At 53.6% G+C, this 23866-nt stretch overlaps 10 protein-coding genes across 10 annotated transcripts; 7 read left to right on the top strand and 3 right to left on the bottom strand.

Moving 5' to 3' along the window:
* The first annotated feature begins 2665 nt into the window (after positions 1-2665).
* P170DRAFT_440626 (alpha-mannosyltransferase) lies at positions 2666-4927 on the top strand. Its single transcript, XM_024850125.1, has one exon. It carries the CDS (start codon positions 3096-3098, stop codon positions 4575-4577), a length of 1482 nt encoding a protein of 493 aa, XP_024699622.1. The 5' UTR covers positions 2666-3095; the 3' UTR covers positions 4578-4927.
* Positions 4928-4931: 4 nt separating this feature from the next.
* On the bottom strand, positions 4932-5713 carry P170DRAFT_468029 (uncharacterized protein). The gene is made up of 3 exons (XM_024852522.1): positions 5619-5713; positions 5361-5562; positions 4932-5273 (listed from the first exon to the last, which is right to left on the bottom strand). Exons 2-3 carry the CDS (start codon positions 5500-5502, stop codon positions 5053-5055), a joined length of 363 nt encoding a protein of 120 aa, XP_024699621.1. The 5' UTR covers positions 5503-5562; positions 5619-5713; the 3' UTR covers positions 4932-5052.
* Positions 5714-6052: 339 nt separating this feature from the next.
* Positions 6053-7150, top strand: P170DRAFT_440624 (uncharacterized protein). Its single transcript, XM_024850124.1, has one exon. It carries the CDS (start codon positions 6267-6269, stop codon positions 7014-7016), a length of 750 nt encoding a protein of 249 aa, XP_024699620.1. The 5' UTR covers positions 6053-6266; the 3' UTR covers positions 7017-7150.
* A 521-nt stretch (positions 7151-7671) lies between these two features.
* P170DRAFT_513527 (protein-transporting protein BCP1) lies at positions 7672-8913 on the top strand. Its single transcript, XM_024855119.1, has 3 exons — positions 7672-7802; positions 7885-8121; positions 8209-8913. Exons 1-3 carry the CDS (start codon positions 7719-7721, stop codon positions 8758-8760), a joined length of 873 nt encoding a protein of 290 aa, XP_024699619.1. The 5' UTR covers positions 7672-7718; the 3' UTR covers positions 8761-8913.
* On the bottom strand, positions 8844-10400 carry P170DRAFT_440622 (chorismate mutase ARO7). Its single transcript, XM_024850123.1, has 3 exons — positions 9987-10400; positions 9098-9746; positions 8844-9050 (listed from the first exon to the last, which is right to left on the bottom strand). Exons 1-3 carry the CDS (start codon positions 10055-10057, stop codon positions 8973-8975), a joined length of 798 nt encoding a protein of 265 aa, XP_024699618.1. The 5' UTR covers positions 10058-10400; the 3' UTR covers positions 8844-8972.
* A 371-nt stretch (positions 10401-10771) lies between these two features.
* Positions 10772-13412, top strand: mdv1 (WD repeat-containing protein). The gene is made up of 5 exons (XM_024850122.1): positions 10772-11040; positions 11208-11805; positions 11872-12069; positions 12125-12924; positions 12978-13412. Exons 1-5 carry the CDS (start codon positions 10957-10959, stop codon positions 13251-13253), a joined length of 1956 nt encoding a protein of 651 aa, XP_024699617.1. The 5' UTR covers positions 10772-10956; the 3' UTR covers positions 13254-13412.
* Positions 13413-14163: 751 nt separating this feature from the next.
* P170DRAFT_283280 (uncharacterized protein) lies at positions 14164-16877 on the top strand. The gene is made up of 2 exons (XM_024843197.1): positions 14164-14374; positions 14427-16877. The coding sequence occupies exon 2, from the start codon at positions 14495-14497 to the stop codon at positions 16634-16636; it is 2142 nt and encodes a 713-aa protein (XP_024699616.1). The 5' UTR covers positions 14164-14374; positions 14427-14494; the 3' UTR covers positions 16637-16877.
* A 156-nt stretch (positions 16878-17033) lies between these two features.
* P170DRAFT_458933 (putative MFS transporter) lies at positions 17034-18987 on the bottom strand (the record flags this gene model as incomplete). The annotated part of the gene is made up of 6 exons (XM_024851828.1): positions 17034-17207; positions 17291-17418; positions 17522-18241; positions 18308-18397; positions 18449-18762; positions 18812-18987. 6 exons carry the CDS (start codon positions 18985-18987, stop codon positions 17034-17036), a joined length of 1602 nt encoding a protein of 533 aa, XP_024699615.1.
* Positions 18988-19891: 904 nt separating this feature from the next.
* P170DRAFT_450460 (MATE family efflux transporter) lies at positions 19892-21439 on the top strand (the record flags this gene model as incomplete). Its single annotated transcript, XM_024851126.1, has 2 exons — positions 19892-20480; positions 20544-21439. The coding sequence occupies 2 exons, from the start codon at positions 19892-19894 to the stop codon at positions 21437-21439; spliced, it is 1485 nt and encodes a 494-aa protein (XP_024699614.1).
* A 347-nt stretch (positions 21440-21786) lies between these two features.
* P170DRAFT_392480 (agmatinase) lies at positions 21787-23828 on the top strand. The gene is made up of 9 exons (XM_024845978.1): positions 21787-22161; positions 22208-22304; positions 22353-22443; positions 22513-22596; positions 22651-22872; positions 22934-23151; positions 23214-23306; positions 23365-23515; positions 23601-23828. The coding sequence occupies exons 1-9, from the start codon at positions 22033-22035 to the stop codon at positions 23683-23685; spliced, it is 1170 nt and encodes a 389-aa protein (XP_024699613.1). The 5' UTR covers positions 21787-22032; the 3' UTR covers positions 23686-23828.
* Positions 23829-23866: the final 38 nt, after the last annotated feature.

Raw genomic sequence — 23866 nt, 5'->3', positions numbered from 1 at the left:
CGCTCCGGAGTATATCATCTTCCTGTCTGCAGCTAGTTATGCCTGCACCTCGTCACGGTGACTGCCTCCCACTGGTGGACCGGTCGTCCTCCTTTTCCTCGGTCCGCCGGAGCTCTTCCCTGCGTCCCATCATTCTGGGCCTCCAGGCAGAATCTTAATCACCACCGCGATGGGTCGGTCTCAAACTTACTAGTCCGTAGTCGAGGTTAATTGTGGAATGCAAAATGCCGCCTCCATCATTGGCCCTGCCGGCGGGAACTAACGCCGCCGCCCCGCCAGTACTTCGGATGCTGCGGCGCGCTGCAGCCACGCTTGGGTACCGCTCTGGGTAATCTGTTGACGGAGATTGGAGAATGCCCGGGGTTTATGGGGAGCTAGCGAAAGTTTCTGGCCGCTCCACCACCTGTCCCTGGACAGCTAAGGCTAAGGTACGGAGTTAATCCTCTTTCCCTTCTCCTGGATGGACCAGAAGGCCGAAGATGTCCGAGTATAACCCTTTCAGGAAAGTGGATGGATGGCTTGCATTCTATGGAACTTTCCACCATAGAAGGGATCGCCTTCGTCAGTGGCGTTTCCCTGTTTACCTCCGAGGAATGATTCAACTGGACAATCTATAGTCATTCAAAATTTGGGTATATCCTTGCCCGTCGCATAAAGCTATAGCCACTTACTTCTCCCGTGCAGATGCTAATCTCAACACCCGCTCTCCTGCTCACCATCCCTTACGATCACTCAATCCCTAGTTGCTAGTTGAATGAGTAATTTCCTTTTTTCATAGCTTTCTTAGGATTTCTTCGTTACATCTGATGGGTTCCTTTTGTTGATCTTGTGGATCGACCCCTACATGCTCAACAGCTTTGGTTGCGAATACAACCCCCTGTTTGTTGGGCTAGGTGCAGATCCTGACCCCATTGATCTGAGGCAAGCATACAGGGGCTAGCACGCAGTCTGAATTACCATATAGCTTTACTAGAGTGCTATAATAACATTGCATGGCTTTCAGTAGACTGCGTATTACGGTGAGTATATAGACTTCGATGCACTACCCTACTTGCTTAATTCCTGGCAGTAGTGATGGGGTCTTTTGGCATCTTAATTAGCTCTGGGTGTGTTGATCAAGGTCAGAACTACATTGCAGAGGAGCAAGCTCCTTTTTCTTTCTAATTGCCAGTTGAACTTGTCCTATAGCCATGTTCTTTGTGAAAAGCTTGATACAGGCTACATACTCCCCATGGGACACCTCCCACATTATGCCTAGGATTATACAATTATGCATTCTATATGCTATTGTATCATTATTCTATTACTATATGCCAATATTCATTCTCCGAGATATTCCGCTGGTAAGGGCTAAAGAGTGAATGTTGATGAGCCTGTGACAACCATGGCCCGACCTCCCATCCTCACCTCTATCCTCTTTTTCAACCACCCTTATTTGGAATTTTCTCTTTCCACTTCCTTTTGGATCCGCCATTTTCTTCCCTGTCAAAAGAATAACCGAAATATTGCTCGGCGAGACGACTCCCTTCCGCGTGCAAACCCGTCTACTACGCGACGCTATTCTGCAGATAGTCACGTAATATGCGCTTCTGTATTTACATCCAGTGTAGATTGCGCGCAGGAGAATATAGGCACCGCAGTAATCGCAGTTGAAGAGGCGGCACGCGTTACAAACCCGGAATTTTGGCCGGTACTGGCCGAGTCTCCGGAAGCTCGAGCAAACTGAGCTTCCCGTGGGAACTCACATCTACCATCTTCTCGTCCTCTACCCGGAGAAAGCTTGCCGAGAGAGGGATGAGACAAGTTGTTTCTCTAGCTGAAAGAGAACAAGATGGTACTTCAGCGGTTATCAGGCTGCCCAGCAGGGACTCATTTTCGAACATCCTAAGGGTACTTGAATATCATGGCCATGTTTAAAATGCCTGGAAAGCCGTGACTGAGTATACTGGTTTAAGCGACACGGAAACTACGCTTATAAAGAAAGTTTCGATATTAAGCGAGGCTTCGGTTCAATGCTGCCGTGAGACATCTGAGGAACTGCTTTTCTATCTCTTTGGAATGTCATTTTACATACTCTTTTTATCAGACATTTCTATCCTGTAGGTATGAGTAGCTATGATCTACAGCTTCTATTTTTCAGGCGTCTAGTTGAGAGGCGTGAACGTTTATCGTTGTCATTGTTGTGGTTTTATTTGGTTCTTCCAAGATGCTTCTTATCACTAGATCGTAATCAACGACAAACAGTCCCCTATCTATGGATGTACCAAATAGATTTTGGTTGAATCAAGAACTGGACATCCGACTCAAGCAGTGTGCAATCGCCGCCATGTTGTCAGGTTCAATATCAGACAATATAGCCGTACTCGACAAACCCACTCTCATCTACATGAGGTGGTTATTGGTGCCTTGGGAAGCAGTGTTGACCACCTGGTAATTCAGTCGGGTGATGGGATACAGGGCTACTGAACATATCTGCTCTGCACTTCTGCAGCAAGCCCAATCCACTGATATGGAACTCCTGTATTCCAAGGGATGTTGAGGAGGGAATCCTTGCAGAAAACTAAAATTAGAAGCGGTCCGATTCTGCCAGGCACCAAGGCAGCGAAGGATGACCGGATGATGATGACGGCGAGACGATGTGTCTGGCCATTTTTCTACGGAGTACTCGGTATTACCTCCTGATAATTCTCAGGAAAGAAAAGCATTCCTATAGTGTATATATTACTCCCCTAAGCAGTCGCAGCGACCACTGCTTATTCTTCCCCCCGTCATTGGACGCTTGGCTTCTCCGATCGCCGCTCTGGGCAGGCCTCGCGCGGAAAGCGTCTCCTGAGTCTTGCTTGCAACATTCCAGGCCTGGCCTGTCATGCTGCTGCGGTATCTCTGATACTAAGTATACTGCGTCTCTCCCTCGGGCTCGATATTCGCATGATTATTTGCATCCAACTTCCATCGAACTTGCATTTTGTCCGACGCGGCGGAGCCAATAAGCTAACCAACACACCAACCTCTCTGCCGGCAAGCTGACGGGCGCATCGCTTTAGCTGTGTAAATTTTCTTCCGGCCCTGAAAAAGATCTCGCGCTTAATCCTGCCATGCCAGTCCTCCGACCGGGCAGGTTGAGGACCATCCTCTCCGTCGCCGGCGCATTGATCCTCATTTGCACCGTTTATTTCAACTGGACCCCCACTCCAGCCTCCGTCGTCCCCAGTACGGCCTTCGAAGTCCCCCTCACAGAACGCCAACATGTCTTTTGGAAGGTCCTCAAGCCGATTCTCGAGACGCACGAACCGAAATGCCCTCCTCCCAACCTGCTGAACCCCTCCGGCGCCATCGGTTACAATGCCACGACCACCGAGCCCCGACCGGACCTTGTCGAACTCGTCGGCGACAATGACCTGACAATCTTGGAGGAGGCCCATGCAAGCTACGTCCAGAATATCACCGAGTCGAAGAAATTACGCCCCGTTCATTCCCCGGGGACCCGTGGCATCGTGTCGACGGCGGGAGGCTCCTATCTTCCGGTCTTTCTGTCGTCGCTGCGCATGCTGCGCCGCACGGGGTCCACTCTGCCCGTCGAGGTATACGTGAAGGATAAGAATGAATATGAGAAGAAGATCTGCGAGGATCTGCTGCCCGAGATGAACGCACGGTGTTTGGTTCTGTCCGACGTCGTTGGCACTGACGCCATCGAACACTACCAGCTCAAGGTCTTTGCGATTCTATTCTCGTCCTTCGAGGAGGTCGTCTGGATGGACGCCGACTGCTTTCCGCTAGACAAGCCCGAGATCTTGCTCAACCACGAGCCTTTCCAATCCACCGGCATGGTCATTTGGCCCGACTTCTGGGCCTCCACGGTCTCGCCGCTCTACTACAACATCTCCCGGCAACCGATGCCGTCTATGGCGGAACGACAGTCCTCGGAGACCGGAGAGATGCTCATCTCGAAAAAGACGCACTATCGGACGCTGTTACTGGCCGCTTATTACAACTACTACGGGCCGTCGCACTACTTCCGGCTTCTGTCGCAGGGGGCCCCCGGCGAGGGTGACAAGGAAACCTTCCTGCAGGCCGCATCGGCGGTCGGCGAGCCGTTCTACGCCGTCAGCGAGCGCGTCCAGGCCATCGGCCACCCCAAGGAGGAGGGCGGGATTGCCGGCTCGGCCATGGCGCAGTCGGACCCCATCGCCGACTTCGCCATGACCAGCCAGGGTAAATGGCGCGTGAAGGACCCCTCGGTGGACCGCGCGCCCCGCGTGTTCTTCATCCACGCCAACTACCCCAAGTTCAACCCGGCGGAGAACGTGTTCGGCAACAAGTGGGAGACGGCGCCGACTCTGCGGCCGGACGGCACGGACGGCCGTGCCTGGATCGTGCCGGAAGACGCGCTGAAGCGGTTTGGATCGGACGCCGAGCGCGCCTACTGGGAGGAGATCAAATGGGTCAGCTGCAACCCCGAGGTCGAGTTCAAGACGTGGACCAACAAGCCGGAGACGTGCGAGAACGTCGTGGGCTACTGGCACAATGTGTTTGCGGAGCCGCATGAAAACGACCCCAAGTTCTTCGAGGAGGGTTGATCAATCAATTCGACTCTTGACGTCATGAACCAGAAGAAATCGCTGTACCAAATTCAACCAACCCTACCACCCGAGACACTACCCACAGACAACACCTGGACGTGAAAAGTAGGAGCACCCCCCTTCCCTGTACAGTGGATGCCACCGACACTGGGCCCTGCCTCCAGTGCATGATCTGCATGCCGATTACGAGACAACGACCTGGAAGAAAGGTTCCCAACATATCTTCGTTCTATTTGATTCTTGATGTATAATACTTCTAATACGGACATAGACCGATCAACTACTTTCTACTTTCTTAACCCTCCATCCATTTATCCTACTCTCAGAAAATAACAATATGAATGAATGCATGGACTCATAGGTTTCATTCCCATAGCTAATAATACAACCGATGCTAAACCCAGAAATGCCAAAACCTCATTTCAAACCCGACACATTACGCAAAGAAATCAATCATATCTCATCGACGCATTTATTTGATGCCCTTCTCGTGCAGGCGCTGCTCGTCCTCGAGCTGCAGCTCGCGGTCGATCTGAGCGCCCTTCGAGGGCTCGTTGCCGTGGTTGACGGCCGGCTGCGTGGGGTTCTTCTTGCTGAGCTCGGCCTCGGGGTCGTAGACGCCGTTCTTGTAGTTGCCGGGTTCGGGCTTGCGCTCTTGCGAGGCGAGCTTGTTGGCGATGGAGCGCTGGTCCTCTGTTTTGCTGTTAGCATTTGGTCTTTCCTTTGATCTTTGGTCTGGTCTCGGGGTGGCGAGACAAGGCAGGAAGAGAGAAGGCTTACTGGAGTCAAGGTTGCTGTGGCTGCCGGGCTCACCCTGCTTGTAGGCGGGACGTCCCTGCTCGGACTGGGGAGCGGTGCGCTGGTCACCGTCGACGTAGAGGTTGCCGCCACCGACGGAAGATTGGGCCTGAGATCCAGTCATGATGGGAGTGTTTTGTGGAGGAAAGGTTGATTTGAGTTGGAGGGTGGATAGGAAGGTGGTCTTGTGATGGTATTAGGAGGATTAGGAAGGAAAAGAATCTGATGAGATGTACTTTCCAGCGCTGGTCAGAGCCATCTTTATACTGGGATCCAGAGGCGGATGTGATGTCATGGCCGAGTCGCTGAGATCATAGTGGGGCGGAGGGAACAAGATCTGGGAATGATGAAAAGAATGCGCTTTCGGTGGGGTGGAGGTTGATGGAATGCGAGGGACTCTGTAGGTTCGTCAGAGTGGATGGGTCTGGACTTTTTGCTGGCTGGTCGATCGTGGGTTCGTCTCGGTGAGGATGAGGTTGAGGTTGAGGTTATACTACGACGGAGCTGAAGTAGTATAAGGTAGTTGGGACTAGCAATGCTTAGTGTGCACGTCCGGCCACCGCAAGCCATACGCCGTAGTCTCTGCGGTCCAGACGCGTTGGGAAACAGCCATGCCTGCTCAATCCCGATATTCGATTTTATTTCCATGACCAGAAGCCCAATTGGCCCGGTCTAACTCCATCGCCAATGCGCCATCTCTACACACCTCTCCGCCCACATCTTCGGGCTGCATGTCGGTCTCACGACGTCCGCAATCGGAGACTAAAACCAGCTGCCCTGCATCGTTTATTTCCCCTCACCAACACCACCGCGCTCCATCGCCATTCCAACTTACGTCAATCCCCAATTTACCTCGCCTTGCAACCCCCCGCCCACCCAACCCGCAGCATGTCCTCCACCACCACAGCGCCCACGACATCACCCACCGTCGAGCCTCGCTTCCAGCAGCTCTTCGAGACCCTGGAAGCCCGCTTCCGGAGCACCACCCCCTCCCTCCCCGCCGACAAATGGCCCATCCTCGCCATCTCCAGCATCGTCGCCGGCCCTGACCCGGAACGCTGCGACCAGCTGTACCTCTACCTCATCAACCAAGAGCCCTACCGCACCCCAGAAGCCCGCCAGGCCCTGATCCGCCGTCTGCGCGAAGCCCTCTTCAAAAGCATCATCATCGTCGGCGTCTGCAAGCCCATCGAGGCCATCCTCGCCATCAGCAAGCTCGAGCGTCCCGAGGATAAAGAGTACAGTTTCACGCGCGGCGAGTGGCAGTGCGATCAGGCGAACCACGACCGCGGCGTCGGGTGGTTGGAAAAGCTGTATGCGCGCAACACGTCCGGCACGTTGGATCTGTTCGCGGCGCATCGGGATTTCGCCTGGTTGTCGACGGAGATTACGTATGGGTTGTTTCTCTCTGATAGGCAGGTTCTGGACGACTTGGATACCCAGATGGTGGTGCTCCCTGCGATCATGAGTCAGAATTTGAAGGTCGAGACGCATTGGCATATTCGCGGGACGAGACGGTTGGGGGTCCCCAAGGAGGATGTGCAGGTTGTTTGGGATGCGGTGCGGTCTGTTGCGGAGTTTTTTGGGTCGAGATTGGATAAGGTCCCGACTGTTGAACAGGTTGAGTATGATGTTTGATTGGTTTGGGGTTGGATGTATGGGGGTTCTTTATGGGTGGTATGATCATAGATGAGGCTGTTGATCAGCTAGTCGCTTTCTTTCTCTTGGACATTATTTTGAGGTATACAGGTTATGGCTGAGATGAAATGTTACGATTGGTTAGGTTTTGTTTCAATGACTAGATTTCTATGGTATTGGGCTCTCGCGGACAAGCCGACTAGTGGAAGTCCATAGTTTAAATCGGAGTACGGTGATTCACCGCATGTCAATTGGAGGGGAAGCAGAAGATGAGAGCATATTCCGAAGAGATGTGTTCATGAATAGCATCTATTGAAGGGTATTCCTTCCACCCATGTTGATGACTGGTGAAGTACATTTAAAAGCCCAGGATTAGGCCATGACATTAGTCAATATATACTTCTTCGAGCGTACCTAGTATTTACCTAAATAAAGGCGCAACGGGACATTTGATCAATTATGCATTCGAATTACCAATGTGTCAATAATAGCGGGATTTTTTATTTCCTAAGAAAAAGAAAGGAAAAAAGGAAAAAGCTATCCCATGTAAATCATCCTCAACTCATAGATCAAGAATAAACTCCGCGGGGACGTTCAAAAGCGGTTAGCGAGCCGAGCAACTTTTCCTGCCCGCCATGAAGAATTCCACCACCAACTCCAACAACCAACCACCTTAACCCCCTCCCTCAAATAACCAACACAATGGTCAAGCGCAAGCAAGTGAAAGACGGCGACGTCGATATGGCCGGCACCGACCCGACCGTGGGCGGTGACGAGTCCGACGAGGTACGTTCTTCACTTTTTTCCCCGCGGCATTGGGTCGACAGACGAAGGTACGATTAATCCAGGATACTAACCGACGACGCAGGACATTGACATGGTCAATGTGGACTTCGAATGGTTCGATCCCCAACCGGCGGTGGACTTCCACGGCCTCAAGAACCTCCTGCGCCAGCTGTTCGACAACGACGCCCAGATCTTCGACATGTCCGCCCTATCAGACCTGATCCTGTCGCAGCCGCTACTGGGCTCGACCGTCAAAGTCGACGGGAACGAGTCGGACCCGTACGCTTTCTTGAGCGTGCTGAACCTCCAGGAACATAAGGTATACATGGCCCATTCTGCATGGCTGGATTTACTAGCTTGCTTGCTACTGTTAGGTGGTGATTGGTGACTAACGGCATGCGCAAAGGACACCCCCGTGATCAAAGACCTAACGACGTACCTGCACCGCAAAGCCTCGACCAACGCATCCCTAGCGCCCCTCGCCTCGCTCCTTTCGCAAACCCCGCCCCCGCCGATCGGCCTGATCCTCACCGACCGACTCATCAACATGCCCTCGGAGGTGGTGCCGCCCATGTACACGATGCTGATGGAGGAGATCGCCTGGGCGCTGGAGGAGAAGGAGCCGTACAACTTCACGCACTACCTGATCGTGTCGAAGACGTACGAGGAGGTCGAGTCGAAGCTGGACATGGAGGACTCGCGACCGAACAAGAAGAAGAAGAAGGCCGGCGAGGCTGAGCGCTTCTTCTTCCACCCCGAGGATGAGGTGCTGGAGCGCCATGCCCTGTGTGCCGGGTCGATTGATTACACGCATAAGCATGACGATGGGCATTCGGATTCGAAGCGCGCGTTCCAGGAACTGGGCATTCGGACGAAGGGCAGCTTGATGCTGATTGAGGCGGGTAAGTTGGAGGGCGCGGTGAAGGATATGACGGATTACTTGAAGCCTCCGGTATAGATGGAGGGGGTACTTGCAATGATACAAAATTATGACATGTTAGGAAGAATTGTGATGTGGTAAACCCAAAATTAACCCGTAATGTCGGGCGCACGGGGTTCCATTCCCCGTGTATGATTCTATTTCCTGTTGTTTCGTGGCTCTATTTGCTTGCTTTACAATCGTGGCATCTAGAAAAATCGCGCATTACCGTCATCAAGCCCCAACCGAATTCACTCCCATTGGGTGCCCTTCAAGCGCTGCATGAGGTAGTCGACCTCGACGACCTTGGTCAAGGGAATGACATATTCCTAGACACGATTAGCATAGATCGTATGTAGTCATGAAGGGAAATTACCTTATACATCGCGACGACCGCATCGATATTAATCTTGGGCGCCTCAGTCTGGAACGCCGGATCGGTACCATAAGTCCTCGCCTTGAGCGCCAACCGCTCCAGCACCTTCTGCTCGACCTTCGCATCGGTGATAGCAGCATCGATACCCGCGCGATCATTCTCCTTGATCATCTTGACAAACCGCTCCGGCTCCTTCTGGAACTTAGACTCGGCGACGAATTTCCCGAAGTGGATGCGCCGCGACAGCGCCTGCAGACAGTTGACGTCGCAGGTGGCCGCGGAGCCGTAGTTCTCCTGGGTCTCTCCGCGGTCTTCACGGCCGAAGCCCGGGCACACGGCGGGGAGGATATCGTGCACGTAGCGCTCCTTGATGACCTCGTTGACGTTGACGTCGTTGTCGTGCAGGATGCGCGGGTACTGCAGCGGCGCCAGGATCGGGGCTTCCAGCACGTCCGGGAAGAACGGATACTCGTCTGGCGATTGGAACCGGCGCACGCGGCTCTGTAGCCGTTCCTGCTCGCGCAGCAGGTAGTCGAGGAGCGTCAGCTCGCTGCCGGGGATCTTCACGCCATCTTGTACGTAGACGGGCTTGTTGAGTGGGAATTGCACCCGCTCGATCAGGTGGAAGGTGATGGTGTCTTCAAGACGGCTGTGGGAGTGGTGACCACCGAAACTGTCCCTCCCCGCTAACTTCACCCCTCGGGTGACCCCGCAGAGGGAAGAAAGGGAAGGGAGAGAGGTGGGATTTGGTTAGTTTGGATGGATTGGTTGATGCAGATCGAATTGGGTGATTGAATGGTGGGGTTTCAAGCCACGGGAAATAAGGATTGGGGTGCTGAGCAAGGATGATGATGAAAATCGGTGGAGAAAACACCAAGGATGGACTTACATCAACTGGAACCGAATATTGGCCAGGTCCAAGGCCTTGGAGGCGTCCGAGAGATCGATGGCGGTGTCCATGGTTGGTTGCACGGACTCCTGTTGAGAAATGGACTGGGGCTGGATGGCTGCAGGGAAACTCCTGTCTCTGAACTGTGTGATAATGGGATTGCGGCGGAAAGGGGGCCCGACGAGCTAGATAAATCGTCGAGACTGGAGCTGCCGAAGAATTGGCCTTTTTCTTCGCTCTCAAAGTTTGGCTCTGTTCTCCGGACGGAGTGGGCTTGTTATGTAAAGAGTGAACCACTGGTCAGGGAAAAGCGCTAGCCCGCCGATCTCTGGAATGAGGGAGGCTTCGTGCAATCGGAGAATATGCTGGCGAGCAGAATGGAGTCAGATCGAGACCGCTGTTTGAGTGCAGGTGATAGCTCCATTGTGGGATTGAGTCAGAGCGGATGTTTGGATTGGAAGTCCTTAGGTTTTTCTGCTGGAGAATCTCACGTTGGCCTTGGGCATCTGTACCTGCTGAGGCGCAGACGTAGAGAGCGTAATGCGATACGCGCAGGTACGGCGGGTAAGTTACTACCGAGGCGCCGTCCAGTCGCAGTGCCGGTATTGGCCATACGCGGAGGAGGCATGAGAGCGTCATTTGACCAGCGAGAGAAGGGAGAAAGGTCAAGTGAGTGACTAAAGAGATGGAATTCGAGAGGGGCATTTGATCGATATCCCATAAATATAGACAGAATCCCCTTGCATGCCTATTGTCATCTCCCTGCCTCACTCCCTCCAGATAAGTATACTCGGTAATGGGCGGTAATGCGAGCGAAACCTTACGTGTGCCTTCTTTCTTCTCCAGTCGAACTACCCGCAGATTAATCTTCTCCCCCAAAAAGTCCAGCGGCCGCATCTGAACGCCTCCCTCGCTACCCCGGACCACGTATGGGCTTGTAGGCCTCATCCTCACCCTGGTGCTCGGTGTCATGGACAGACACCGCCGCGATGAGTCTCCTTCTGGCCTGTCGGACATTGTCGAGCAAGACGGTCTTCTCGGGACCGGCCTGACGGTAAGGCCTTGAATGAGCTTCGTTTTTTCTTTTTCTTCGTTTTGCTGCTCTCGTGCTTGGCTTTTTTGGTTGTGTCTTTTCTCTTTTCTCTTTCCTTTTGCTCTGTGACTTCGTTACATGCAACCGTCCACGGAGTCTTTCGCTGATATGTCCTCTTCCTCCCACAGACCCGGCATATCGAAGCGTTCGGCCGGAAAGTCACCACCACGGCTGGCCACTTGATCGGACCAAATGGCGAGACCTCCGGCGGCGGCTACCATAATGCCATGGCGGATATCCAGCGCGAACTTCGCCGACCGACTGCCCAGCGCAAAGTCTTCTCCCTGACCCAAACAACCCCGACCGACCTCGTCCGCTCCAAGCTGTCGACCTCCGAAATCCAATCGCGGGCCATCTCCTCTCTTCCCGACGACCTCCTCGCAAACATCCCCGACGACGCCAGCTCGTACTCCCTTTTCCAGGGCTTCCAGGCCTCGCAGGACGACCAGGAATATCGCCGATCGCATCGACGGCGCTCTTCGAAGGGAAAGAAGCTGCTGAAGGATGGCGGCGATCGCGCCGCTCTTCCCTCCGCCCCGGGTGACTTGAAGAAGGAGCGCGAGCTGCTGACGCGCCGCATGGATCTGATGGGCGTGCGCAAGAACATGTGCAGCTCGGAGATTCATGAGATCGATAATAAGATCGCGAACCTGCACAATATGCGCAAGATCGTTCTGGATCGATTGGCCGGGTTGGAAATGGAGGAGGCGGAGCTGGAACATGAATGTGGGTGGATTATTGCTCTGGTTGCCGGCCAGTGTAGCGATTTGCAAGATTCTGACATTGGAATAGTGACCGAGATCGAGAATAAGCTCGAAGATACTCAAGAGGAACCGCCAGAAACGCCGGCACAACCGGTAACCCCGGCTTCTGTGGAAGGAAACGAAGACTCCGTTGCTTCGGAAGATCCGGCCATGGATGCGTCGTTTATGTCGGAGTCGATTTATCAGAAGCTGCCTTCGCCCAAGAGTGTGAAGCAGAGATCCATACGTATGTTTTTGCTCGTCGCTACATGACCAAGTAATTCGCTGATTGTTCTGGCCAGGGAAACGATCCATGCCTGTCCTGCACGAGCACTTCGCTCCCGGGTCATTAATCAAGGAAATGCCGGCCCATTCCGACATGGTCACTGCCATCGACTTCGATTATCCTTTTGGCACTATGGTCACTGCAGCATTGGACGATACCGTACGGGTTTGGGACCTTAATGTCGGCCGATGCACTGGATTCCTGGAGGGACATAATGCCTCAGTTCGGTGTCTACAGCTCGAGGATAACATCGTCGCTACGGGTTCTATGGATGCATCTGTCAAGTTGTGGGATTTGAGTCGCGCCCGGTCCGTACCTCGTAACAACCGCTTGAGCCGAGGTGACGATGACGAGGATGACGACGGCGCCTCCCAAGCATCTCACTCCACCACCCTGGAGGATTGTCATGTGTTCTCGCTGGACGCGCACGTCGACGAGGTGACTGCCCTCCACTTCCGGGGAAATACGTTGATCTCGGGTTCTGCGGATAAGACACTGCGGCAATGGGACTTGACCAAGGGCCGGTGTGTACAAACACTCGATGTCCTGTGGGCTGCGGCCCAGGCGGATTCGTTGGGAGGAGATACGCAATGGCGACCAACCGGGCGAGTCCCGGATGCCTCTGCGGATTTCGTGGGCGCCGTTCAATGCTTCGATGCGGCGCTGGCGTGCGGAACGGCCGACGGTATGGTCCGCCTGTGGGATCTGCGGAGTGGACAGGTGCATCGGAGTCTGGTGGGCCACACCGGGCCCGTTACGTGCCTACAGTTTGACGACTTCCACTTGGTGACGGGAAGCGCAGACCGGAGTATCCGGGTATGTTTCTCTTCTTTTATTGCCTGGAGGTTTAGTTTTCTGACGTGATCTAGATATGGGACCTCCGAAGCGGATCGATCTACGACGCCTACGCCTACGACCACCCCATCACCAGCATGATGTTCGACGCCAAACGCATCGTTGCCGCCGCCGGAGAGAACGTGGTCAAGGTGTACGACAAGGCGGACGGGCATCATTGGGATTGCGGAGCCGGAGTGGGCACGGACGACATGGGACCGTCTCACGCGACGGTGGACCACGTGCGCCTCAAGGAGGGATTCCTCGTCGAAGGCCGCAAAGACGGCATCGTTGGTGCTTGGACTTGCTAGAGGAGATGATTTGTATGAGGCGTCGGCCATCTACGAGGCGTCGTTGGACTTTTGTATATTATCTATCATTCATACTCGGAGTTACGATAGAAGCGCAGGGATTGCTGTTGGACAGCTGTAAATGAAACCTGTATGAAATATGAGTTTAACTGAGAGTGAGAATAGAAATAAAAATAGGACACAAGACGGACGAGACAAAGAGTCGAGTACCTTGATCTGAAGGAGACAAAGCCATAAGAAAGAGAGGACGAAACAAACACATTCCCGTTCGGGTTAAATGGAGGCGTGTACGGCGTATTTTTCACCGCCCGCATGCCGGCGTTGTGCGGTACGCGACTAAGCCTATTCGGGACAGCTGCTGCCAATCCCTGCCCAATCAGGACAGCTCCTGTTGCCAGCCTGTACGGTACGGTACGGTATCTCTTGAACTTCGGCCAACCTCGTCCTCGTCCTCTCCGGCGCGTGTGTTTGTCTCCAATTGCAGTTCCTGCCCGCTGGCGGTTTGAGTTGGAGTCGATATCAATCATCTTGCGCCGCTTCTTGATCTTTGCGATTGTGGTGGCCGAGTCCACTTTCTTAGTCGCTATTCACCCGCGTCGTCGACGCGCCGTCCATGTTTGTCGCGCATGAAGAATTGACGACAACTGCCCGAGGCGCACTGGATCTGGTCCCGTCTGAAAACATTCAATTGCGACCAGCTCTATTTCTTTGATTACTCTGAAACGTCAACTCTCAAACAACAGTTTCTTTCATCGCCAACACAAAGGCCCCCTTGACGGTGGCGGTCGCGACTTTAATCTGCCGCGTTCTTTCACTCTGACTTCATTCAGCGGCCCCATAACGAGTCAAGGCAATTACAATTATCTTCAAGGGCGAGCATAATTGTCATATGCTCTACTTGCAAGAATCTAAATAGGCCCTTTGCTCGTGTTGAACTTTCTTGTTCTTCTATCATTCTGTCTTCACCGGGGATTCATGACGATTGTCTCGCCAAGCCAGATCCTGTATCATCCTGCCTGAGGCTCCAACTGGGGATCGCATTCGTCTGAACAATCCTGAAGCGGGCCTTTCTTTGTGCTGAAGCTGCCTTGTTTGCAGTTTGCAGTTTGCGCCGTGCAGACGTAGGTATCCGTGAATTTTCTGCTGCATTTCCAGGTTAACCCGTCATGACAGGACTGAAAAGTTCACACGTTCCGTGTTGCTACTAGTCTTCAAACAAGACATCACTTGCATCTACCGGGATGCCTCCTAAGAAGCGCACTTCCACCCGGCGTACCGGGGCTTCAGTGGCCCGGCCGACTGGCAAACAGCCCTACATTCTAAACGCCCCCGCGGCGAACCCCGTCTTGCCGGACATCCCCGCCAAAAACTCGTTCGCCTACGGTTCGTCTACGACGGCCATTCTTCCTCGCAAGCTGACCGTGCAGCCCAAAAGGGGTCTCGCCGAGATCGCCAAAACGATCGAAGAGGGTGTGAAGGAGGCGGAAGATCGCGCTAACGAGTCCGCGGGGAACACCCGTTCGCAAAACAAACCCAAGTCGCCCAGCCCGTCACCGGTTCGAAGATCAATACGCGAGCCGACGCCGGACCAGCAGCTTTTCGATAACCTGCGCTCAGCAACCCAGTCCCCTCACTTCCCTGATGACGTGCAATCAGGTTCCACGCCTACGCCAACCCCGCCTGTTCCACATACTCTTTCTTCGGCGTCCAGCCCGGCCACTCAGAATTTCGCTCGACCTACAGATACGCTCTATCCCTCGCCGATGATGCGGTTCGGATCCGCGGCCCCGAATACAACCGGCCTCAGCTCACCTCAGTTTCAGAGTTCCCTTGACAACGAATCGGTCATCTCGTTCAGGGTCGAGCGCGACGTTCATGAGGACAACCTGCAAAGAACGCGGGGGAACACCTTTCGAGACGAGCCACATGGACAAAATATCAGCGCGCCACCTCGTCGATTTTCCGGACTCGCTTTTGCTAATGAGGTTATCGAAGAGGTGGACGAGCCGCCAACGCGACTGTCAATTTCAAGATCGCGCTCACCTGAAGTGGTAGCTCAGCTTAAGCCTGAGCCTGAGCCCGAGCCAGAACCAGAACCAGAACCGTACCTAGAACCAGAGCCCGAGCCCGAGTTAGAGCCTGTGCGAGAACCCGAACCGGAGCTTACACCTGTTGTCCAGCCTGAGCCCTTACCGCAGTCTTCCTGGGACGCTGTCAAAGCTGTTGTCCCTGACCGCATCGCACGAAGTCTTTCACGGGATCCGTCATTACGAGGCTCTTCGAAACGCGCACCCTCATTCCGTCAAACCATGTCGCCTCCTCCCTTGCCACCGCAGCCACAGCGCTCTAAACATTATGAAGTTCCTATTCCTTGCTTAGATGGATGGGCGCTCAAAGTTCCCAAATCTGCGGTTCGAAACGCGGTCGTCATATTCTTAACTGCCATGTCCATCCTTACCATAATGAACACCTCGTGCTGCGTCGGCTGGCGCTATCCGTTTGGAGGATCACCCGTTCTTCCCGTCAACGCCACAGGCTCCGAGTCCGTCAAAATTCTGACCAACCACGTCCTGCGTCTCGGGAATGATGTGTCGTCGCTTTCGAAGGAAATGCAGAGGATCAAAACCGAGGCGCCTCCTGAGGCCACTAAAATTATCGAGCGATTACCCAAACCGGAGCTCGGGGGACCAGGGCAACCAAATTTCTTCTCGCATGGTATGGGGGCTATCGTTGACCCCCGCCTAAGCAGTCCAACATATTCCGTGAAGGACAGCTATTGGCAGACCGTAAGCTCCTATTTCATGAACAAGAAGTACCAGAGCCCAGCATCGCACTTGCAGGCTTTGCTGCCGTGGGAGGACATTGGAGATTGCTGGTGCAGCGCACTCCGAGAAGACGGCATGGCCCAGCTCGCCGTGGATCTCGGTCGTCTGGCCGTGCCGGAGGAGGTTGTCATTGAACACATACCGCGCGGAGCCAGCGTGGCCCCCGAAAGGGCTCCCAAGGAGCTGGAGCTCTGGGCGCAGTTCGTGTTCCTGGAAGGCGACGATGCGCCGACCACGTTCCTCTCCCGCGAGGGCGACACTCTCCTCGCAAACGGTCGAACCCTGCACGAGACCCTGATGGAGTCCTTGCGATTCGCCTACCGCAATGACCCGGACAGCGCCTTCTCGGATGATCCCAACCTCGGCCCGACCTTCTACCGCGTCGCCCGTTGGAACTACAACATCGACGCCCCGAATAACGTGCAGGGGTATCAGCTCGATGCGACGATCGACATCCACGGCGTGCGCGCGAACAAGGTCGTGGTTCGAATGAAATCGAACTGGGGATCGCGCGATACGACCTGTCTGTATCGCGTACGATTACACGGCCGTCTCTAAGTTCAGCTTTAGTTTTCTTTTGACCTCTATTTTCTTCCTTCATTTTTTTATTGCAACGGCGCCTGGTTATGGATATGGTCTGGTCGAGTCTGCATTAGAAGCAGACGGTTAGCAGGCAGGCATACACGGCGTTATGTTTCCTTTTCTTTATTCTTTTCTTCCTTCCTGCTATTCTTCATCTAAATTACTTTCATATACCATACCATACCAGAAAGTCGGACCGGCGTTCAGAGCGTCTAGGAATCCTAGTTAGATACATATACATACTACTGCTATTACGCAAGGCTGAGTTGACGTAAATACCCGTAGCCTGCGAAGACCTGGATATATAAATTCTGTTCTTTCCAATAGTCCAGAGTATTCATCCACCTACAGAAGAACAGGTGCATACTATATACTAAGAATCAAACTCCGCATTCCTCCACCCCGGCATCTTCGTCTTCGCACGCATCCACCCCCCAAAGTAATGCAGACACCCGAACACCCCCGTCCCAGCGCCGACTACGATCAGGGCCTGCGCGGTAAACGTCCACGTCCAGCCAGCGGATGCTTGCCAGGGAGAAATTAAGAACTGAGATGGCGTTAGTCTTGCTGCTCGATATAGAGACCGAGACTGACTAGCTATGTATAATGGAAGGAGATGCAGGCACGAACCGGATTCACAAACGCGCTCAGATTCAACACCACCGCGTAGAAAACCACCACGCTGGACGATTGCAGCGGATAGCAGTCGACGATGTATGCGCTTGTGATGGTATTTCCGACTTGGATTCCGGAGGCGACTATTTGTGTTTCTGGTTAGCCATCTCATCTCTCATCCCTCCTCCCCTCTACCTCCTCATCACAAACAGAAGAAAGAAAAGAAAAGGAGACATGTAGACATACCCAAAAACAACCCCACCTGCCCAACCCCCCAATGCCACCCCCTCTGCACACTCACCCCCCAAACAACTAACCCAACCCCCGTGGCCACCATTGCCGGATACACCATCCAAAGACGCATCTCGGGGACTCTGACGCCTGCGTTCCTGCGAGTGAGACGCCGCATCAACGCATCGCTCAGACGTCCGGAGACTAGGATCTCGCTGAGCACGGTCCCCAGTAGCAGGCCGAGGAAGAGCAGGCCTTGGATTAGCGGCGTGTAGGATGCGTAGGCGGCGGGCATCATGGTGATTATGGATAGGATCCACCAGTACCAGGTGAAGCTGTAGCCGGTGACGGCGAGGATGATTACCGGGAGGCGGAAGGTGAGGAGGAAGCGGTGGATGGAGGAGAGGGGGGAGGGGTGGTGGAGGCCTGGGATGGGGTGGATGTTGAGGAGGGGGAGGGTTTGGGTGCGCCGGATTGAGGGGGTGGTGTTGGTTATTGGGGATGGGGAGGAGGATGAGGATGAGGGAGGGTTGGTCTTCGGTTCGAGGGAGAGCGGTGGTTCTGGATTTATATCTGGGTGAGAGTGAGGGGGAGGAAGGGATTGTGTGAGCAGTAGACTCCGTGGGTAGAGTGTCTCGGTCATGAAGAGGATCTCGAGTACGAGGAGTACGCCGAAGAGAATGACTGTGAACCAGTTGATCCAGGCGGCGCTGAGGAGGTTGAGGAATCCGCCGACTGTGTGGATTAGTCTCCTATACTTGTATACTCTCCTGAGAGAGAAAGACAAAGGAGGAACCATACAAGTAGGACCCAACAGCAACCCCGAATCCAGCGCCAGAACCCACAGCCCAAGTTTCTGACCTCGTTCATAATCAAAGAATAAATCATTCACTGTATCCATTAGCATTATGTTTCTTCCTCCAAACCGTATATATAACACACCCACAGCCATTCCAACCGTCGAACCCGGACTAACCCCCAACCCCTGGAAGAACCTCGCCGACATGTACCCAGCATAGTTATGGGCGACTGCAGCGCCAATGCTGGAGACAAGAGAGATGATGGTGCCGACGATGAAGATGATACGTCGGCCGTAGATATCGGCCAGTGAAGACCAGAGGAGCGGGCCCACGGATAGGCCCAGAGCCGGGATGGCGACGGTCCAGTTGACTTGGTCGTAGGAGACGTTGAACTGGGATTGTATGGCGGGGAAGGACGGAACGGTGGTGGTGGTGATGTAGGTGAAGAGGAAGTATCTGCTCTGGTTAGAGGGTTGTAGATCGAAAGGGCCGAAGGCAGGTTTACTTGAGCATCACAATCCCTAGGATGGAGTGTTTTCGCATCCAGGACCAGTTCAGCGGATCTAGGGGGTCTGAGGTGCGTTGGGGGTGGATAATGATGTCTTCATCTTCTGGGTTGGGGAGGGATTCATTGGCCTCTTCAAGAGGTGCAGGCTTCTTCTCGTCGCTGAGGGATATCATGGTTGGACTGTGTATGAAGATACATGCTATCTGTTCTATTCAAATGGATCATTGCATTCTCCATACAATTATATAAATCATCCTTTCTTATCAGTAGGGACTACGATCGAACACAGCAAACCCAGTGAGATGCATGTATAGACTCGCGAATCACACGGCATGGAGATATCACTGCTTATCGCCCGGAGATGACATTTCGAGGGAGTCTATTAGGGTTATTGCATAGTAGAGGATTTTAAATAGCCAATGAAGACACGGCATGGCTCCTGATAAGAGTTGATCTTGTTAATCCTGGTCGATACTTGCGTTCGATTAAGCCGCATTCGAGACCTCAAGTTAGGGCTGCCGCTGTCATCTGCAACACGTGGGGTTGAGACATCGGTCACTCTTGGAATTGTGGATTGATCACTACGATAGAAGGGAAATATATCCTATATCTAATAGACAAAATAAACAGGCATTGTCTCGAAAACAGATTACCAACTGCCGACCAAGGCACAGACACGCAAACAGACCCAACCCCGTCTGATCTTCTTGTTTCATCGCAACACGGATCCTTTCCCGTTTAGGTTACTATTTGGAGAAGCCCAGATGGCTCCATTTCTTGCATCATACTGATAAGAATATTAGATCCGATCGGTTACTTGATCTCTTGCAGACCGGTTTGTCATGGCTTTTTTAATCTGTATCACGTCTGTAGGCATTGTGCCCGTTTAGGCATGCAGATGGAGACTCGCTGATGCGCGGCAGCCATGTAGATTAGACTACAGGCAAGCCAGGGACTCATGCCGGGCTGTCTCCAAGGTGTCCAGGTTGAATTTGTTAAATAGTATATAGATGTAAATGAATCTGGGGTTTAGTCTTGCACAACCATTGTTGCTGTTTACTACTGTTCCTCATTACGATGTACGAACGATTTCATCGCGATGGCTCGGACGAGCCTAATGAGCACACGTCCCTTATCCCTAAGCCGACAGATGATACATACGAGCAAGACTACGACGGTGATGTCTCCCGAAAATTTGTCGCAAGAGAGTATCTCAGGGAGTTCTGGCGTCTGTTGAAAGACTCCATACCCGTCATCCTGGCCTACACTCTTCAAAACAGCCTACAAACCGTATCAGTCCTCATCGTCGGACGCTCGTCCGCCGAGAGCCTCGCCACCGCGGCCTTCTCCCTGATGTTCGCCATGATCACTGCCTGGATGATTGCCCTCGGAGGAACAACCGCTCTCGACACTCTTGCATCCTCGTCATTCACAGGCAGCGCGAACAAGCACGACCTAGGCATTCTGCTGCAGCGGGGTTTCTTTGTGCTCACCCTCTTCTACATACCAATTGCAATTCTCTGGGCCTGTTCCGAACCGGTTTTCCTGTTTCTCGGCCAGGATCCACAGCTCTCCAGAGACAGTGCGCGGTTTTTGACCTGCCTGATCCCCGGTGGGCTGGGGTACATCTACTTCGAGTTAATGAAAAAGTATCTGCAAGCACAGGGTAAGACAATGCATCCATACCTTGATCTAACTCACCGCTGATTCCCCTCCTTTACTCCTGTAGGTATCATGCGTCCCGGCACCTATGTCCTCCTGATTACATCACCGCTCAACGGACTGCTCAACTACCTCTGCTGTTACACCCTCCGGATGGGTCTATTGGGCGCCCCCCTCGCCACAGGCCTCTCCTACTGGCTCTCATTTGCCCTCCTAGTGCTCTACGCCCGGTTCATCCAAGGCGCGGAATGCTGGGGCGGCTGGTCGCGCGAATGCCTCCAGCACGCCGGCCCTTTCGCCCGACTAGCCTTCCTCGGCGTCATCCACGTCGGGACGGAGTGGTGGGCCTTCGAGATCGTAGCACTGGCCGCCGGACGATTAGGAACTATCCCACTCGCCGCGCAGAGCGTTATCATGACCGCCGATCAAGTGCTCAACACGATCCCGTTCGGGGTAGGCGTCGCCACGTCGGCGCGCGTGGGTAACCTTCTCGGAGCACGGAATGCCCGCGGGGCTGCTAGAGCGGCCAATACGGCGGCCTGGCTGAGCATGGCCCTGGGCGGGGTGGTTCTGGCCGTGTTGATGGGGACGCGGGATCGGTTTGCGCGCATCTTCAACGACGACGAGCGCGTGGTGCGTCTCACCGCCGACGTGTTGCCGTATGTCGCGCTGTTCCAGATCGCGGACGGCTTGAACGGCAGCTGCGGTGGGAGTCTGCGTGGGATGGGCCGTCAGCATGTCGGGGCGTTGGTCAATCTGGTCAGTTACTACGGCGGTGCCCTGCCCCTTGGCATCTGGTTGGCGTTTCATGGCTGGGGACTCAAGGGCCTTTGGGTGGGACAATGCATCGCGCTGTATCTGGTGGGGGCGCTGGAGTGGTCGATTGTGGGATGGAGCCACTGGGAGAAGGAGGTTGATCGGGCATTTTTGCGGATGGATGCTTCTGAGCGGGTGGGCGTGTAAGGGGTGCTGGGTCTCCTTGTAGTGACTGAATTAGGAAGCTGAGAGGAGACGGAGTGTAGCTTGGCTGTACCCCAGATGCAGAGTGATAGATATGTTTCTCCGAGGATTGCATGCAGAATGAAAAATCATTGATCGAGTGAATTGTTGGTTGAGAAAGACTACTGGAGAGAGAGAAGATGACATCAAGTGGAGAGAACGACAAAGATAAGAGAAAAGATAAGAGGAGATAAGATAAGCCTCTTTAGTCTCTCCGGCGGCCTTCCTTTTTGGGCGACGCTGCATTTCTCCTCAATCCGTTGCCTCAATGGAGTAAGTATCTCTCGTCTTCACCATCATCCTTTTGATCCGTCATCGGCCTGGACTAGTGTAGCCTTCATCGTCGGTCTGGTTGCACGCCTCCATCCAAATGAAGAAACTCGTTGGAGCGATGATGTCTCAATTACAGGGTGGATGTGGAGGGACGACGCTGGCTGGTCCTACCAAATCATTCTTCTACGATACTTATAAATACGCCTGTCCCATCTATCCCGACTTCATCAACACAATTTCATCGTCTTCATTCTCTATCGGTTCATCAATCCACACCGACCATCATGTTGACTAAAACTACCCTGCTTGCCCTCTCTGCTCTCGCATCTGCCCACAGCAATCTCCAAACCCCGATCTCCGGACCACACCAGTCCCTATGGTATAATACTCTCCCTGGAGACGGAGGCACACAGGTGAGTTTCTCCTCCTATCGCATGACATCAGCGGCTAACGGGAAAGGCCGACTCTGTCTTCTCGGGCATCTCAACATTCGGCCGTCTTCCCTACTTCCCATGCCTGTCTAGCGAAGCCGAGAAATACGACATCGCCTTCATCGGTATGCCACCCAGCCCATTACTCTACACATCCTAACAGAATATGACAGGCGCTCCATTTGACACCGGCACCTCCTACCGTCCCGGTGCTCGCTTCGGACCAAGCGGTATCAGACAAGGTTCTCGCCGTCTCAATCTCTAGTATGTTCCATCTTCTCGAGTCCACGCTCATGCCTTCTTTAATCAAGGCTCACGAAAACTCGCCTTCAGCGGAGGATACAATGTCCCGCTCCAAGCGAACCCGTTCACCAGCGACCTGAGGATCCTCGATTGTGGCGATATCCCAGTCACCTCGTAAGCCTCCTACCTTGTGCTTAGGCACAATCAATCAGTCTAACAGGGTAATAGATACGACAACGCCTGGGCCATCCAGCAGATCGAAGAAGGACACAACAGCGTGCTCATGCGCAAGCCTCTCACCGACGCACACTCCCCCGGGCTCTCTAAGGCCGGCAAGACCCTGCCCCGAATCATCACCCTCGGCGGAGACCACACCATCACGTTGCCCCTGCTGCGGAGCATCAACAAGGCGTATGGCCCTGTGACTGTGATTCACTTCGACTCGCACCTGTAGACCTCCCATTACCTCATTCACCCCATATTTCCGACCCAGAGCACTAATCAATGACAGCGACTCCTGGAAACCCAAAGTCTTCGGCGGCTCGCCCAGCAAAGTCGCCTCCATCAACCACGGCACGTACTTCTACCACGCCGCCATGGAAGGATTGCTGAAGAACGACACGAACATCCACGCGGGAATCCGCACCACGCTCTCCGGCCCCTCGGACTACGAGAACGACGGATACTGCGGGTTCGAGATCGTCGAGGCCCGAGAGATTGATACCATCGGTACTTCCTTCCACCTAACCTGCTCCAGCCCAGCATAGACACACAAAGCTAAGACGCTGAAGGAACCGACGGCATCATCCAGAAGATCCGGGACCGAGTCGGCACGGAGAACCCTGTTTATCTCTCCATTGACATTGACACGCTGGACCCAGCTTGTAAGTTCCTCTTCCAGATGATTACTGAAGAAGGTGAATCTAATCACTGTATGAATAGTTGCGCCCGCAACGGGAACTCCCGAGACAGGGGGCTGGTCGACGCGCGAGCTGCGGACCATTGTGCGTGGCCTGGACGGATTGAACCTCATCGGGGCCGATATCGTGGAGGTCGCGCCTGCTTACGATACCAATGCCGAGCTGTCTACCATGTATGTCTTTTCTTTTCCCCTGGCTTCTGGCGTTGTTGGTCTGCTGGCCAAGTGATGTGGATTCGCTAATGTGTCTGCTGATTAGGGCGGCTGCGGATGTTCTGTATGAGATCTTGACGATCATGGTGAAGAAGGGGCCGTTGACTCTGCCTGAAAAGACTGACTTGTAAATGAGTCTCGAGGAGAATGGATATTCTTGAGGGGAGATGAGAAGTTGTTGGTGAATATTGATTCGCACCAGAAGTCTGAGTGTAGAAAGCTAGTAACTTGCTGGGACTAACTAGATAACTAATGAATACTGCCTAACACAAAGGCCAAACCCTTTGAAATGTACATCAAGAATGATAAAAA

Source organism: Aspergillus steynii (assembly GCF_002849105.1).
Source record: "Aspergillus steynii IBT 23096 chromosome Unknown P170scaffold_9, whole genome shotgun sequence".
Lineage (NCBI taxonomy): Eukaryota > Fungi > Ascomycota > Eurotiomycetes > Eurotiales > Aspergillaceae > Aspergillus > Aspergillus steynii.
This window is presented reverse-complemented; position numbering and strand designations above follow the sequence as displayed.